Genomic DNA, 17500 nt, shown 5'->3' on the forward strand with positions numbered 1-17500 from the left:
CTAGTTCTAGGGAGTCACATGTGTCCAATATCCAATTTAAATCGGACTGAAATCGGAAATTGGACGCATGTGTCCACACTGACTGTGTCAGTCTGCAACACTCATTGGTGATTTATACTGAGGTCAGTGCATGTTTGAGGGCCCTTCCTCCTTCATCTCTCATGTCTTCTGCTCTGGCTCTTATCTCTCTCGTGTCTGTCAGTGATGGAAGTCTGAGCACCAAGCAGATCGTTTTCCTCCAGAGGCCAGTGCTGCCCCGCAAGAAGAGAGAATCTAAGGTAGGTGACCTCTCATGTCATATCAATCACTCTCACTTTCTGTCTCATATCTCTGATCATTTCTGCTATCACTCTATCTCTCTCACGCATGCTCTCTCTCTCTCTCTCTCTCTCTCATAACCCTCTGTAGATCTCTTATCTCTGATCTTTCCTGCTATCACTCTATCACTCTATCTCTCTTTCTCTCTCTCCCTCTCTCTCTTTTTCTCTCCCTCTCTCTCCCTCTCTCTCTCTCCCTCCCTCTCCCTCTCCCTCTCTCTCTCTCCCTCTCCCTCTCTCTCTGTCTGTCTCTCTCTCTCTCTATCTCTCTCTCCCTCTCCCTCTCCCTCTCTCCCTCTTTCTCTCTCCCTCGTCCCTGATCCCATAGTGAAGATACCCTGGCAGGATGGAGTCTGTAACAAACTGCCTTGTGCTAATCTCCATCCCCACATGGAGCTACAAAATGTGAGAGGCTCACGAAAAATGGCGGTGTGGCTGACACGAAGGAATAAGATGGAAGATTCTAGAATAACAGTGAACTGCATAACTCCATTGGTGAATTGCAGTCTTTTACCGAAGTGTGGGGGATTGAGAACTGTATTTGTACAGTAAATGAAGAAGGAATGCTACAGCAATTTTTCTGAGTACATACATTTGAGTTATATTTAAAAATTATTGTTTTGTCTTTTGTTTTTGTGTTTGTTTTTGTTTATTTAAAGAAGAAAAAATTGGTTTTAGTTCTTTTTAACATTTATTGTTTTTACCTCTTGAGTGTTTTCCTTTTTTACTGAAAATAAAAAAAACATAAAAGTCAAAGTCTCTCTCTCTCTCTCTCTCTCTCTCTCTCTCTCTCTCTCTCTCTCTCTCTCTCTCATAACCCTCTGTAGCTCTCTTATCTCTGATCATTCCTGCTATCACTCTATCTCTCTTTCTCTCTCTCTTTCTCTCTATCTCTCTCTCTCTCTTTCTCTCTCTCTCTCTCGCTCTCTCTTTCTCTCTCTCTCTCTCTGTCTCACAACCCTCTGTAGCTTTCTCTCACAGCAGGGAGTGGTGCTCTGTGTGCAAGGCACCGCACAGCTGGCCTGGAGATGTTACTGTTATCTGAGATAAACACGCTAAGCTAAGCTTCACTTAAACCCTTAGCTGCTAGCCACCCCTTAAGCCATCCACTTTGGCTCTGTACATATCAGTGCCAGTCTCCCGTTAGCAACCCAGGCGCTAAACATGGCCACCTGTCTTTCATCTGCCACTGAGCCTGGAACGACCAACCTCCAAATTTGACCTCTGACCCCACAGAGAATTGCTAATTCACCAAACTCCTCAGCCAAGTGGAATATAAATGACTGCCTGAAATGAGAAAAGCCCCCATATTCTTGTGAATTTCTCAGGCGTCTCAGGGTGAAGTCTAAACCTGTGATGCATTACCCACTCCAGGCTGTGGTACAATAGGAATGTTAAATATAGTCGATGTGCAATCGGCCTTGTTTTCTTAGGGCACTGTGAATAGCGGTAGCTATTTGCATTGTTATGCTAAAGCATTAGTGGAGTTTTATGACTTTTCCATTGCTGTTATTTCTAATGGCGTCTCCTGAGAAGCCTACAGGGAAAGGCGTCTTATCCCTCGGAATTTCCTCAACCCCCCCTGTGCACAAATATTCCTTCCCCTCCTTTTTTCATTAAGCTGTGTTAATTTACTGGTGCCCCTTAAAGTTTCTTTGTGCGTAACGATTTTCTGAGAAGTGCTCATGTAAACATCCTGTGTTTCAGAAGCTCATCTTCAAAACACGGAACAAGTCCAACAAGAACTCCATCAAAGACATGCCCAAGGGTAAGAAGAAGAAGAACGCGCCCCCGACAGCAGAGCGGGAGCTGGACGATCGGAGGATCTCCGACGGCACGGAGAAGGTGGCCAAAGACGAAGAGTGCACAGGAGCGATTGAAGAGAACGGAGAGGATGTCAAAGAGGTTGAACTAGAGGACAAAATCCAACCGGCTAGGGCAGAGCCCCAGACAAGAGAAGCAGGGGATGAGGGAGTGATAAATACTGAGGAGGGAGAGATAGAACAAGTGACTGAGATGGAAGAGGAGATAGGTGGAGAGGTTAAGAAGAAAGAGGAGGCAGAGGAAGATGGAGAGAGGAATGACAGCAGGGCAAGTACTGAACCAGAGATGAACGGAGAGACAGACAGGGAAGAGACAGACAGGAAAGAGACAGAGTGTGGAAATACAGGTGAAGGGGCAGATGAGGGTGAAGTCAGGAATGAGGGAGAAGAGGAGACAAAAGAGGAGGAGGAAGGAGGCACAGGAGGAGAGCAGGAACGTGATCCCAGCACAGAGGTCAAAGAGGGGAAGTCAGACCTGGTCAAAGGTGAAGAGGTCGCCATGCAACCGGAAGAAGGGCCATTGACCAACGGGATCCTTAGGGAGGGGCCAGGCGAGGAGGACAAAATGGAGGTGTAGGAGAAAGACTCCTCCGCCAGCCCGGACATCAGCTGCACCGACTCTGGCCAACACCCCCCTCGCTCAACCCCCCACCCCAGGAAGGGCTCGCTGGTCCCCTGCCTCCCTTAGCCTCGTCCACCCCCCCCCCCCCCCCCGGACGAGCCTTACGCAGCACGTGGGACCTTCTGCTGTTGCACTGTCCTTCCTTGTCCCCCCCCACCCCTGCTTTCAGACAGCTGCCGCCCAAATAGTCGTCCGTGGCGGCGCCTGCCTCAAAGTAGCCCTCCCGTTTACATACTGACTATTTTTCACCTCGCTGCCACTCCCACCTTCATCTGCTGAGAAGGAGCTCTGTATACGAGCTGATAGAAGAGGAAGGGAGGAGAGGGGGTTGGGGGGGTGGGGGGGGGTCGGTGTGGAAGGCTGTTATCACAACCACTGGATATTAAAAACACATGGGGTAGGTGTACTGTGTGGCCAAAGGGGGGCCTGAGACTAATGAGATAGACTCTCTGACTCACACATTCCTCCTTCCTGTGCCGCATTGTACAGTATTACTGTCAAAGTTCCTTCATCAACAGGGAAGGAGACCCACTGAAAAGGAAATGGCTACCGTTGCGAAAGGCAATCCATTGTGAACCGGATGGCGTACATCTTTGAGATGATTGGTCTCTTTTTTTCTTTTTTCTTTTTCTTGTTTAAATTCGTTCATACATTTGCTTGATAATATGAAGGAGGAATGTGACTTTTTTCAAGCATATACTGTATATCGAGAGTGTATTCTATACATGGAATGTGTATTCGATACATTTGTGCATTGAAGCCAATTTGCTTGGTGAAGTGTTGATATGAAGAGATTCATTTGTTTTTCAAGGAGAGTAGAAATTATATGAAGAATATCATTTCTATTCCAAGGAGAATAGAAATATTATGAAGAAAAAGTTCTAGGATCTTTCTTTTGCGTATCCTGACATCCGCAGTTACCAACTTCTGTGTTCAAAGCCCTTGAGGTTCTTCATACATTCTGGGTGTGGTTCATCCAAACACATCAAAATCTTAGAGGAATCAGCACTGATAAAACTAGATTAGATCTGTGGTCTACTGCAGTTTCATTTTCTCATAAACCGGAAAAGATTAAACTTTTGGGTAATGAGGAAAAGTTTTTGTTGATAAGAATAGGTTCTATACATTTTCAGTGGTGATATTGTCTAACGTGTTTCCTGTTGTTTTCCTATTCGTTTCTATTAATTGCTATGACCTGTTAGCTGGCTAATGGGAATTTAACCTTTTTTCCTCAAAACCGTTTTTCTGGCCAGCGGATACAGTGACTTGCATCTCGTGGCTATGATTTGGAAACATACTTAAGTACATTTCATTGATGACTAGTTGGATTCGGTACAGTATAATGATTAGTCGTATTATACCTCAAAGCTTTCGCATTTGTGCACAAGCAAGGACCAAGGCGACATGAATAACACGTTTTTTTTCCTTTTTCCCCCTGTATTTCCTTATAAGTACAGTGCAATGCTGTAAATCACTCGTCCCCCCAAAAAAGTGAAAAAGTCCAGCAGCGACCTACGCTTGAAAGAGTGCTGATGTGGAACCAAAAGTGTTTGTCCGCTCTCGCAAACTGCTGAGTGTAGAATTTCCAAGCCGCCATAAAAAAGGTGCGTATGACATCATTGTGGCAGCGTAGGCTGCTGCTCACTGATGGATTGGGGGTGGAAGCGGGCGGGGGGGCTTTTTGACCCCACTCCGACCCCCACCACCCTCCCCCCCCCCCCCCCCCCCCCCCCGCCCACCCCCCCAGGTCACTGATAGCTGTGTGGCCTCCTGGCCCCCTCTGGAGGAGAGGGTGGGTGGACGGGGGTGGACACGGGGCATGAGATCTGCTGTAATGGCTAGAGCGGGTCAAGCTCGGCTCATAATGGCTTTTCCATCGCCTGCGTAGGTTGAGGTGTTTCTAACACACTCCCACTCAAGGCCTAAAGGATGTCAAATTACTTCCACAGTATTGTGTGAAGGTTGACCGAGCTTCAATCGATACCAATGTGCTGAAATATATACTCATATCATTTTCTCTTTGTTTTATCTTCTTTTCTGAGATTCTTCACCTCCGTTCCAGTGTAGGTTGCCGTGAGTCGTAATAAAGACTTCTCCCCGCACCGTATTTTGTCCAAGTTGAAGCTGACAGCGCTTTGAAGCCCTCTTATGTTTCACCGATGTTTCTGCCTCCTAGTTTCAAGCGGGTGCTAAACCTGATTTGTTTGTGTCTGCTGTCAGATATTAATTTCCTTTTATGTAGCCGCCTCAGCCTGCGCAGCTTCAGTCGCTCGCCTAATCCGTGTCTGAGCCCCGCTTCGTATTCCTGACATTTTTCTTGTTTATTTGTCTCTGCTCTGCGTGGTGAACTGTGTGGTCTTGTACTGTCGTGCAGCAACTAGGCTCCTCTGGACAGTGGATTGTGTTTTGTTTTGTTTGGGGATGGGGGGGGGGGGGGGGGGGGGGGGTGACATGCTTCGGTGATGGCACGGAATACAGTAATACAGTATGTGGTGCGGTGAGAATACTTAAGGAGAGGGTTGTACACTCACCTGAACTGACTGTAGAGGGGGGTTAAAGCGTGAGTGGGAACGGGTGGTTTCTGCTCTGAATGACTAATGATGAACATTCATCTGCATTGCTCTTTACCTGACAAATGATCAGTGTCAAGGCCCACAAACAAACACACACACACACACTACTAGTTTATGTGTGTGTGTGTGTGTGTGTGGGTGGGTGTGTGTGTGAGTGTGTGTGTGTGTGTGTGTGTGTGTGTGTGTGTGTGTGTGTGTGTGTGTGTGTGTGTGTGTGTGTGTGTGTGTGTGTGTGTGTGTGTGTTTTATCACGGGGGGTCAGCTGGGTCTGTAGATTCCCTCTGGAGATAGCTGATCGAAATATATATCATGACGGCAGCCAAACAGGGGTAGAACCAGTAGCCCGCTCTCCTCCCGAAGACATAACCCAGAGTTATGCAGAGGGGAATGTAAAGCAGGATCTGGCACTTCATCAGCTAAATGATGCAGAACTGTGTTTGTGTTGCTCTCGGTAAAAGGAGGAGTTACCTATGACTAATGTAGAAATCCCACAAGCATCGTCTGGAACATTCTATCCCAGTCGTGTACAAAGACAACACGCTATTTCCGCTTCTTTCATAATGTTACCGTCTTAAAGTCTCCAGCAGTGGCAGTGAAATTGTTCTTGTTAATAATGAACGGTTAATTATGTCCTTCAGATTCCATTTCCTGTCTTACTTTTTTCCTGTCTCTCCTGATTGTTGTAAGTTGGATTTAACTGATCGAGGATGACCGTGGAATGTCATAAGTATTTAATGATTTAGCTGAAGTGGGCTTATGTTCATTTTCCATTTCCGTTCTCCATTTTGAAGGTTGCTTCGCTTATTGTCAGCAACAGCTGTGCCGCCAGTGTAAAGCATAACCATTTGTTTGTATGGAAAAAGTGACATAACGTGTATGGCATCTGTACAATTTGTATATTATAAATATGGTTTATATTTGATTTGCATTTCTGTTTCTTATTTTCCTGCATAAATATAATATTCTTGCTCTTCTCAATTCTTGATTTTTAAACCAGGTCTTTGACTCATTTGAGTCGGCTGAACAAAATCTATATGGTACATGAACTGTGAGTGCTAACAATGTGTGCCATTGTCTTATATCCTATTTCATCTTTAAGACGTTAATAACCTGCATATTATCAACTATTATCTGGGTCTCAGTAATTGAAAAAAATTATAAATAATTGATTTGAATAATTTAATACAGAAGGATTAGCTACAGACTTGGTGTCTCAATGTAGACACAGAGTTGTCTTTTTAGAGGAGGTATTCACTTGCACACACACACACACACACAGAAACACACACACACACCATAAAAGCACCAAAACAAACATACACAAAAAAGGTAAAGAAGAAACACCAATCATTGTCCCTCTTTTGCTTCGAACTCTGTTGAAGTTTTCCTTGACCTTTGCTGAGTGCACTAAGTGCTTTGAATGTGTAAGTGGGCAGGAGGTCTTGAGTCCCTCTCAAGGGTACAGCCTTAAAGGCCCCGGAACCTCACAGGGGACTGTGTGCTGCCGACAGTTTCTATGGTGATCCTTCTAAAGGCACAAAGGGATCCAGACGATGCTCAGCTGCTCAGAAAACACTGTATCAATTAGCTGTCCATTTGCAGGAACCGTTAAATGATTTCCTTCTGAGGGGAGCTGTGATGGCCCTTCTCTGATCATGTGGATCGCTGTCATGCTGTTAGATCACAGGATTTCCAGGTGCATTATTTGAGAAACGGGGGGGGGGGAATGACAAGAGACAAAGAGGGAAATAGATGTATTTGTACTAAATTGAGTTCATTTGCACCTGCTGTAGACACCTGTTGTCCAACCACTGCAGTGGAACTGTTCCTCTTTCTGTTTGATAGTTTTGCTGCCCGCATAGCTTATGTTCAACCCACACTGTTTACACACCATCTCAACACACACCACACCACTCATATGAAGAGCAACACTGCCATCTAGTGGATGATACGGTACCAGACACCAGAGGGTGTAAATCAGAGGCGAGGGGGCAAACAGGGAGCACTGCTCTCATGATGACAGCCATGAATCTTTTAAAGGCCCATTTGGCTTCCATAACAGAATTAGAATAGGCGAGGGAAATCCCCCATTTGGAGAGTGCCAACTGTAAAGGACTGGATTTGCTCTGTTCATCTACACCACATCCTCATCATCAGTCTACGACCTCAGACAAAGAGCCTATTAAGAGGCATAGTTCAGGCCTGAACCACCTTCATAATGATGAGCCTAATTCAAGCCCGAGCCTCTCCGTGCAGCTCCCATTTCACCATGCTTTGATTTCATGAAACTCTTTCTGAAAACCCATTTTGTTTTGAACCTCGTGCTGGGCCGTAAGGAAATCCATTTTCTTCTTCTTCATACGTAAAGCCCTTTTACAGATTATCCTCTTTCCAATTAATTAACACAATTACCTCTGTTCCCCACATGCCTACTTATCTACTGTTGTCAGGCTTTAAACTTTAAATTAATTAATTACCTCTATCTTCTTATTTCCTAATTAAGCTTATTTAAAGGAAGAGGAATATGCGTACATCAGCAGGCATCAGTGTTGTGCTCAGGTCTGTTTTGACGCTGCATATTATACGCCCCCTGGTATAGCGCTGTGAAAATATTCCAAGATTCAGCATTCTTAAGACTGAATTACTATATTTTGCCCTGTGTTCTAGTCCCTATAAGCATACAAAAAGGAGGCTTTGAAGTTCCAGTGAGATTTCCAAGTGGAGAGCTACATGCTGCATTTATTTGTGAATGTCTCAGTTCCTTCAGTTCCGTCTCCTCTGTGAACATCCTGTGGTTTTCACAAACTGCCAACAAATGTGAAGACGTCTGGATCAGCCGGATCTGAAATCACAGAAAGAACGAAAAAGAAACAAAAAACAGATTATATAAGCTGCCACAGAACACAGTTTTTTTCATAGGCTTCAAAATGCGGTGTATATAATGTGTGCCATACATCTACACAGTCTACAGGAAAAACATATTTATAGCTCACAAAAAAATGAGGTTCAAAGGGTAAGTTCAAAGGAATCAAGGTAAGGTTCAAGGTATTCTGTGACCTCACCATTTACCATTAAACCAAGTGAAAAAGATCTTCATCATGTCAAATGTCACGTTTAAATAGCCCTAATATGAGCCCACTGTCTATATATGAAACGCAGCCCTAAGGTAGAGACCCCTTACCTGCCGTTCAGGCGCGCTGTGCTCTTACTAGGTGGTGCACCTGTATATGTTTCACCGGGGGAGAATGGGAAACGTCCTATCGATTCCTTTGTATGTCTTGACATATTAAGTTATTGACAATAAAGCTACTTTGACTTTGACTTTGACTTACTACTGGCTATTGCAGCATTGGAAGCGGACGTCATTGAGGGTCGAGTCGTCGAGGCCCCCCTGGTGCTCCTCCATCTTGGTCTCGATGCCACAGATGCCCCCCCCGGAGCACTCTGGGCTCCAGTGGCCATACTCGCCCCAGTCCATGCCCTGGCCCTCCAGCGCAGGGTTGCTGCTGCAGCGGAAGCGGATGTTGTTGGCAGCGGTGTCGTCCCCAAACGTGCCCTTGTGGGACTCCACGCGAAGCTGGAAGGAGATCAGGTAGCCTTTGGGGCAGTACTGCGTCGCGGTCCAGTCACCGTAGCTGTGAGACAGATGCAACACAACATGGAAGGGTTTCTGATCTGAACTGTTCGTCGAGGATGAATCTTTCATTATTCCTATGAACATTTGTTTGGAGCCCCATGTTTTTTAACTGCACATTACATTATTGAACCAATACAAAAACCTTTAAATGCTGATATCCTAGAGAGAGGGCATTTTATCTTGTGGCTATATAGCAATTTTCCAGGTGCAAAAACATATCTAACAAAATAATCTTCTGTGGTTGTTTTTGAAGGACATTTTTTCTGTGCAGGCAATGTCACCACTTGCTATTTACATATATCACATTCATGATAAATGGCCGGAGTGAAGGCCTGGTTCAATGCCATTATCCTAGCGTTTACTCTAATTCAGTTACTAGGGGCAACAACAACTGCATAGTCATTGTGGTCAAATGGTGCCATCTTATGAGCAGGCACACTTGATTTGTCTTTAAGTTTTTAAGTCTTTTAGTATAGGTTACTATATGTGTATTACATGTTTAGCAGATTGGATTGTATATTTATTTTGTATATTTAATAGATGTATTATATGTTTATTATATGTGTCATTTATGTTCAGAGTACTTATATGTTATGTTTTGTTATTTATGTTATGCTATGGTAGGTTGTTGGTAGGTCTTGTCTTAAGAATTTCAGTGTCCAGTCTGACTCAGTGTTGTCTGTGCATCTGACAAATAAAATACTTGAACTTGAACTTGAACTATGATGCAGAGGAGGCAGTCTTACAATCCAGTGTGGGACTCCACTGTGTAGAGGAAGCTTCTGTCCTCATTCCTACCACAGATGAGACGAATTCCATTCAGAGCAGTGTCATCCAGTACATACTGCTTAGATTCCACCTGAGATTAAAAGAAAAATTATTAAAGAATGTATTTTCCAGTTGGACATGTTGCACTTACAGGTATCAGAAGGCATACACAATATATACAGTGGGGAAAATAAGTATTTGACCCCTTGCCGATTTCATAATTTTGGCCACTTGCAAAAAAAATGCGTGATCTATAATTGTAATGGTAGGTCTATTTTAACAGTGTGAAACAGAATATCAACAAAAACATCCTGAAAACTGCATTTTATAACAGTTAAGTTATGAATTTATTTGCATTTGTTGCGGCAAATTAGTATTTGAACCCCTACCAAACAGCAAGAATGTTGGATCCTACAGACCAGTTATGTGCCCACGAGCCAAAAAGATTAGGCCTAACAAGGTACACCTGATCTCTAATGGTGATGTGTACAAAATAAACCTGTCCAAAGAATCATACTACACACCTTCAACCTCACCACCATGGGCAAGACCAAAGAGTTGTCCAAGGACGTCAGAGATAAGATTGTAGACCTGCACAAGGCTGGAATGGGCTACAAAACCATCAGCAAGCAGCTTGGTGAGAAGCAGACAACTGTTGGTGTGATTATTCGCAAATGAAAGCAACACCAAACAACTGTCAATCGCCCTGGGTCTGGGGCTCCGTGCAAGATCTCGACTCGTGCAGTATTGGTGATCATCCGAAAGGTGCAGGATAACCCCAGAATACACGGGGTAGCTTATGAATGATCTCAAGGCTGCTGGGACCACAGTCACCAAGAAAACCATTGGCAGCACAAGTAAAAGTCCTGCAGCGGTCACAAGGTCCCCCTAAGGTCCCTGCTCAAGGAAGCGCATGTACAGGGCCTGTAGAACCTGATAATGTAATAATTTCCTGATAACGTAATAACCCTGATAATGTAATAAAAAATCCCTCATAAGTCCCTAAAAGATGTAATAAAACCTGATAATGTAATAATATCCCAATAATGTAATAAAGTGCATTTCCCAATAATGTAACAATCGCCATACCAATAATGTAATAAAATGTTACATTAATTGGAAGTTATTACATTATCAGGTTAGCCTCAATTTTGCAGAACCTGATAATGTAATAAATTCCTGATATTGTAAAAACTTTGGTCAGTGCATGATGTTTTGCAGTATATAGTGTAATTTTTAAGGGACATTGCCACACAAAATCAAAAGAGAATTTGATATAAATCAAATAGCGAAATGTCAGCTATTGATGATCAATGAGTGCCCATTAGCTGCCAGTCTTTAACATACCAAAATGTTCTTATTTTTTCTCTATTAGTTGATTACCACTGAATATCCCTTTCACCATTGTACAAATTGTGCATTCGAAATCATATAAAATATATACTGTATCTGCTAATAGTGAAGCAGCAGGTCTCTGGACATCTTCACTGTTTGGACCTCTGAAACTGGAGACCTGATGCTACAGCACCAACCAAAGTTATTACAATATCAGGTAATTATTACATTATCAGGTTCTGCAAAATTGAGGCTAACCTGCACTTTATTACATTATCGGGGTATTATTACATTATCAGGTTTTATTACATGTTTTAGGGACTTATGAAGGAATTTGTATTACATTATCGGGAGTTATTACATTATCGGGAAATTATTACATTATCAGGTTCTACAGGGCCGTCTGAAGTTTGCCAATGAACACTTGAATGATTCTAAGGAGGATTGGGAGACAGGATGTGGTCAGATGAGACCAAAATCAAGCTCTTTGGCATCAACTCGACTTGCCGCGTTTGAAGGGGGAAGAATGCCTAATATGACCCCAAGAACACCATCCCAACCGTCAAGCATGGAGGTGGAAACATTATGCTTTGGGGCTGTTTCTCTGCCAAGGGTACAGGACGACTCCACCGCATCGAGGGGACTATGGATGGGGCCATGTACCATGGAATATTGGCCTTGAACCTCATTCCCTCCCATTGAAAACGCAACCTTAAGGATTTGGAGAGGATCCGCAAAGAGGAGTGGACCTGGACCAAAATCCCTCCTGAGATGTGTGTAAACCTGGTGACCAACTAGTCTGACGTCTGTGCTTGCCAACAAGGGTTTCTTCACCAAGTACTAAGTCATGTTTTGCTAGGGGTTCAAATACTTATTTGCCGCAACAAATGCAAATCAATTCATAACTGTTATTTAATGCAGTTGTCTGGATGTTTTTGTTGGTATTTTGTCTCTCACTGTTAAAATAGACCTACTATTAGAATTGTAGACCACACATTTCTTTGCAAGAGGGCAAACTTGCGAAATCAGCAGGGGTTCAAATACTTATTTTCCCCACTGTATTTATACAGACCGAGATTTATTTCATGTTCCTGATGTGAAATCACCACGTGAGGCGAGTAAAACTATTCAAATAACCACATATGGTAGAGTTTGCTAATACTATCGACCTGGCTTTTATGAGCCTTGTGTGTGAGTTAGTTACACAGAGAAAAGACACAAAAAATGTGTGTGTGTGTGTGTGTGTGTGTGTGTGTGTGTGTGTATGTGTGTGTGGATGTGACGGAGTCTCAGTTACCCTCAAGCTGAATCCAACAGCAAAGTAATCTGGGGGACACATCTCCGGCCATGTCCAGTTGCCAAACTGTTCCCCATTTTTGACTGTGAGCATGGAGGAGTAGGGCCTGCTGTTATGCATCACACCCGCTCGCGACAGGAACGGCTTCTTCTCTGGGTGCGCACACAGCCCCAGGGCCAGGACGGCCAGGAGATAGACCCCAGTCATATGAACGGACACCATGACGGCTCAACTGTCAGTCTCAACTCAGAATCGCCCAAAGAGGTGCATGGCTAATGGAACCGCTCTTTTTATACACGGCACCGTCCAGAAAGGACATATTTGGCTTTTTCCTTTTTTAGGTTAATCATTTGCCACAAGGTCAGGATCCTATGGGAAGAAACACCTGCTGTGGCATCAACGTAGAGGAAATATTAACTTCCCGGCGAGAGGAAATAGACCCAGAGATGTTTACGAAGGCCTTGTTTATTAGTTTGTGGTTTATCTAAATTGCTCTTCGTCTCATTGCAAGCAGATGTCCAATACACCATTAATCAAAATCGTTCTGTGCGAGTCCCTAAAATGAGACAGGGGCTCCGATTATGAGCGTCTGCCACTTCATCGGGAACATCCATTACGACGCCTGAGAGCTTGTAGAACAAACACTCACACCCTTGGAGGCGAAAGGTGGTGCAATCAGTCCAAAATCAATAGGCTTCCATCACAGAAAACAACATGCTGCGTTCCCATGTCGCTATTTTTAATTCCTGATGGGTATGGTGTTAGATGAGGACAAGCTTTTCAAGGATGACACTGAGCGCACTATTGACCCTTTTTATTTTAGAAAAAGTAAAGATAAATAACTTTGGAACAAGGACTTAGGTCAGATGAAGACATGGTTAATTATATTACTTTATATTTTTTACTTTGTTACTTAATTTCTGAGTTTTTTACGTGTTTTGTTTATTTATTTTGTCTTTTTTGTTATGGTTTGTTTATTTATTGTTCTTCTGTATTCTGTAGCCTCAGTCAGGGCATTGCTGCAAAAGAGCCCTGTGCTCAGTCAATTCTCCCTGAATAAACAATGATGATGAATATGTGTTTCTGCAGTTTCCGGTCAACACAATGTGAGTCCACTCCTGGCCATGTGGTAACAGGATTTATCAGTACAGTGGAGTGGGATTTGGCTCAATAAACCAGTCCTTACGCAAGCACACAATGTGAAAATGACCACAGAAGGCATTTTTCTTCACTGAGAGTGGATCCAGAGCGGCTTTTCATTGCAGCTAAATTCACATTGCTTGTCAAATATGCACTTTTCCAAAAACTCAATATAACTCTGGCCATTGCACTGAATCCTCTAGATCAGTGGTTCTTAACCTGGGTTCGATCGAACCCCAGGGGTTCGTTGAGTCACTTTCAGGGGTTCGGCAGGAGTCGACACACACAGTATAGCCCGGTTCACAATGCAATGTCGGGCCGTTTTTTTGTTTTTATACCTACGTTTTGAAGAAATCATATTTCATTTTTCAAATTACGCCGGGTTCGGTAAATGCACTGATGAAGCTTGCAGGGTTCAGTACCTCCAATAGGGTTAAGAACCACTGCTCTAGATTGATTTAGACCTGCATCAAATGATAGGGGGTGAGAATTGGTAACATAGCCTATATCATCAAACAATACCACCTCGTGGATTCATTATTTAGACAGTTTAGGTCGTTTTCCCTGAATAGAGAGTCAGGAGGAGAGAGTGAGAACATTTGTGCGTGGTTAGTGACACACCTTTGTAAACTAAGTTGGAGAAGGCCTAAGTGGTAAACCTCCTAATAGAAGAACCCTTTGGCTTCATTCTCAAAGCAAAACGCCACCATAGGGCTCTTCTTTCAGCAGGTTTACCACATCATTGATTTACCCAGGTTAGTAACTAAACCGCGTTGTCTGTCTACTTGGAATACTTCCCAAGGAAGAGCGCCCTCTCAAGCAGGTGCTGATAAATGCTCTCTTCCGACCCTGCAAATGTATTTATCATACATCCCTATTTTCTTAATATGTTATACAAAACTCTAGCTCTTCAATTATCTCACATCATTACATACAAACTCCAGTTTGCACAGCGTGTTATGTAAATCTAATATTTATGTTAATAATGTTAACTCATGTTAACTAAACTTACTTGCCAGGTGCCTGTATGTTGTGGCTATAGCTATCTCACAGGATCCCACGAGGTACTCCAACCTGCGTACATATATGCAGAAATGGCATCTATTCGACCCATTTTAAAGTCAAAAGTTGTGCTCCCCCTTTGAAAGTGTAAAAATGCGTTAGAATAGATTTTAGTGTTGCATAATCTAAGACAACTGACCGCAGTATTTTAAAATGCTACCGATATGTACGAATACAAAATATTTTCATGGTAAATCCACCTCTCAATAATGTGTCAACAGATTGTTCTTGATCTTTACAAAATACCATTCTATTACGATCTATGCAAGGACGTTAACATTTTTCGCAGCTGCGTACTCTTCACAGTCATGCATCCTGTGACGGCTGAAAAAATTACCCGCTTTATTCTGTTACCTATGGTTGTGACAAATCGCCTGTATTTCCTCCTAAGCTAGGTGCGGTTGCAATAATGGATGGCTTAAACAGCCTATCACAACTTGAAACGACAACACTGAGAGAGAGGGATTGGTCAAATGTTGCAAGGCTCCGCCTGGCTGGGGAAGGTTCATAAAGCATTAGGCGGAAGTAACCCGGCACTATTTACTAGTTGCACCGCAAAGGGATGACTCGAATGCAAGCGGGGTGGAACAGTTCTGAGTAATTGGGCTACGTTTAAAATCCAGATCCATCCTGATGGATGCGGCTATTAATTCGCCACTTGACAGGTACATTCTAGTTTGCTTTACACTCACTTCACGCATGAAATAAATCACAAAGTTACGGTGTTTGAGAATGAGCCGTTTCGTCTAGCTTTGTGTGAGCTCCGCTCTTGAAATCCGATCGAACGGGTTCATAAAACCGAGCTACCGACCTAATATAATTACGCGGTACATCTAAATCAGTATGACTGGATGTATTCGTTCACCTGCTTGCAGAGTATGTGAGAAGAAATAACCTGTGTGGTGTAGTAGTCTAACAATGGGTATCATCTAGACAAGAATAGTCAGAACTAGGCTAGCTATCCCGCCCCGCGGAACTGCGCTGCCGCCATTTTCTCGCTGACAAGATTATAGTGATATAGCCTTGGGTGCTAACCATTCAATAGTTGCTGGATGTTGAGTAGAAGTCTGTAAAAGAGTTCGTCTGGGTTGGTTTCAGACTAAAACCCGGCTCCATCATTGAGTATCTATTGGTAGCTACTTCGGTTGCGTAATCATCGGATGCGCGTCAGCTCATCTGGGTTAGCAGATTGCGTCTATGTTTACAAACACTTAGGTAGTCCATGTGATGACCGCTCGGTGACTAACCCTTTTGAAGCGTGTAGGCTCTGGAGAATCGAAAAACATAACATTGTACGTATCTCTGTTTTGGCCACAATAGCTAGATCATTTAGTAATCTATTTTACAGGGCCCCCATCATGCATGGTAACATTACTGTGATTGGGACGTAAATGCAATTACGTAAAGAGTAACCTTTGCGAAATAAATCATTATCGTGTCATTGTATGTGTTGCTTAACATAGGCTAGTTACTTCTTTCTTCGTTAATATCGGGCAAACTCTGTAATTTACCTATTTGTTTACTTTGGTTAAGGTCAAGTTCCTAATTTACCCAAGATCCACTTTCCCCCAGCAGTTGTTTATTATGTGCACTTTTTATAGACAACTATGAGTGTGATATTGGAAGCAGTGAGTGATCAAAGTGTGAGTAGTTTATATGTGTATGTGTACAGTGTTTCAATATAGGTTTTAGTTCAATTAAGTTTACAAAAGGACATGAAAATAGCTTCAGGGAAAATTCTAACATTTCATAAATGCTATCTATGAAAATGTATTTATTCCACTGTGATAATAAAAGTTATTAGAACAACACATTCCTAGCAGACATACAATGGAACTAATGGCTGAGAGTTAACATTGAGATTTTAGCAGTTTTTAATCTGAATGAAGTTTCCCTCCTTTCTCATCCTCCCCCATTCTCTCCTCCCCTGCCTTCTCTTCCCTGTCCCCACGCTCTATGTGTGCTTTTCGTCTCCATGGCAGCAGCTCTCTGGGAGTGGGCCTGTCGGTCGTCGGCGGGATGGAGCCGGGTGTGACGACCAGCTCGGGCAAGCGCATCCGCAAGCCCTCGCTGCTCTTCGAGGGCTTCGAGAGCCCCGCGCTGCCCACCGTGCCCCCTCCGCCACCCCCACCCTCTGGCCCCACCGGCATGCCCACCCAGCCGCTCCAGCCCCCCGTCAGCGACCCCTCCCGGGGCGGGCGCGTCACCAACCAGATTCAGTTCCTCCACAAGGCCATGGTCAAGGCCCTGTGGCGCCACCACTTCGCCTGGCCCTTCCACGGCCCTGTGGACGCCGTGCGCCTCAACCTGCCGGTGAGTGTATATGCCTCTGACTGGCGCTGCTTGAAGAAGAGTTGGCTTGTGAGTCCATGTTTAGGCAGCACATTCTGTGCTACTACTTTGTTCTAGGTGTGTGATGTATGCATCTGTTGTGTGTTGTGTGCTTCTGTTGTGTGTTGTGTGCTTTTGTTGTGTGTTGTGTGCTTCTGTTGTGTGTTGTGTGCTTCTGTTGTGTGTTGTGTGCTTCTGTTGTGTGTTGTGTCCCTTTGTTGTGTGTTTTGTGCTTCTGTTGTGTGATGTATGCTTCTGTTGTGTGTTGTGTGCTTCTGTTGTGTGATGTATGCTTCTGTTGTGTGTTTTGTGCTTCTGTTGTGTGATGTATGCTTCTGTTGTGTGTTGTGTGCTTTTGTTGTGTGATGCTTCTGTTTTGCGTTGTGTGCTGTTGTTGTGTGTTGTGTGCTTCTGTTGTGTGTTGTGTGCTTTTGTTGTGTGTTGCAACTCCAAGGACTGCTATGGCTGAGGGTAGGCCATCTCAGGGCCATGTTGTTGTTTTGGGCTTGTGTCTGTGAGCAGCTATCTCTTCCACCCCTACCGCTGCCATCTTTAAAAATATCTACATTTAATCATCTCATTGTGGTCAGATGAT

The 17500-nt window shown here is 43.8% G+C and overlaps 3 protein-coding genes across 4 annotated transcripts in view; 2 read left to right on the top strand and 1 right to left on the bottom strand.

Annotated features, from left to right (window-relative positions):
* rftn1b (raftlin, lipid raft linker 1b) overlaps window positions 1-2717 on the top strand; it is a gene marked incomplete at both ends in the record, with an annotated part of 63339 nt that extends 60622 nt beyond the window's left edge. Inside the window, 2 exons of the mRNA XM_080857313.1 lie at window positions 203-278; window positions 2025-2717. Of these exons, the coding sequence (XP_080713439.1) occupies window positions 203-278; window positions 2025-2717 (769 nt within the window). The remainder of the gene's footprint in view (window positions 1-202; window positions 279-2024) is intronic.
* Window positions 2718-8666: 5949 nt separating this feature from the next.
* On the bottom strand, window positions 8667-12594 carry LOC308380035 (vitelline membrane outer layer protein 1-like; the record flags this gene model as incomplete). Its single annotated transcript, XM_080857318.1, has 3 exons — window positions 8667-8970; window positions 9719-9831; window positions 12373-12594. The coding sequence occupies 3 exons, from the start codon at window positions 12592-12594 to the stop codon at window positions 8667-8669; spliced, it is 639 nt and encodes a 212-aa protein (XP_080713444.1).
* Window positions 12595-15127: 2533 nt separating this feature from the next.
* Window positions 15128-17500, top strand: part of brd2b (bromodomain containing 2b) — a 13893-nt gene continuing 11520 nt past the window's right edge. Inside the window, exons 1-2 of one of the 2 annotated variants that reach the window (XM_080857897.1) lie at window positions 15128-15239; window positions 16557-16887. In XM_080857897.1, the coding sequence (XP_080714023.1) occupies window positions 15208-15239; window positions 16557-16887 (363 nt within the window). In that variant the 5' untranslated portion in view covers window positions 15128-15207. The remainder of the gene's footprint in view (window positions 15240-16556; window positions 16888-17500) is intronic. The other variant, XM_080857898.1, reaches the window with a different exon arrangement.

The sequence above is a fragment of the Sprattus sprattus genome, assembly GCF_963457725.1.
Source record: "Sprattus sprattus genome assembly, chromosome: 19".
NCBI classification, from domain to species: Eukaryota; Metazoa; Chordata; class Actinopteri; order Clupeiformes; family Clupeidae; genus Sprattus; species Sprattus sprattus.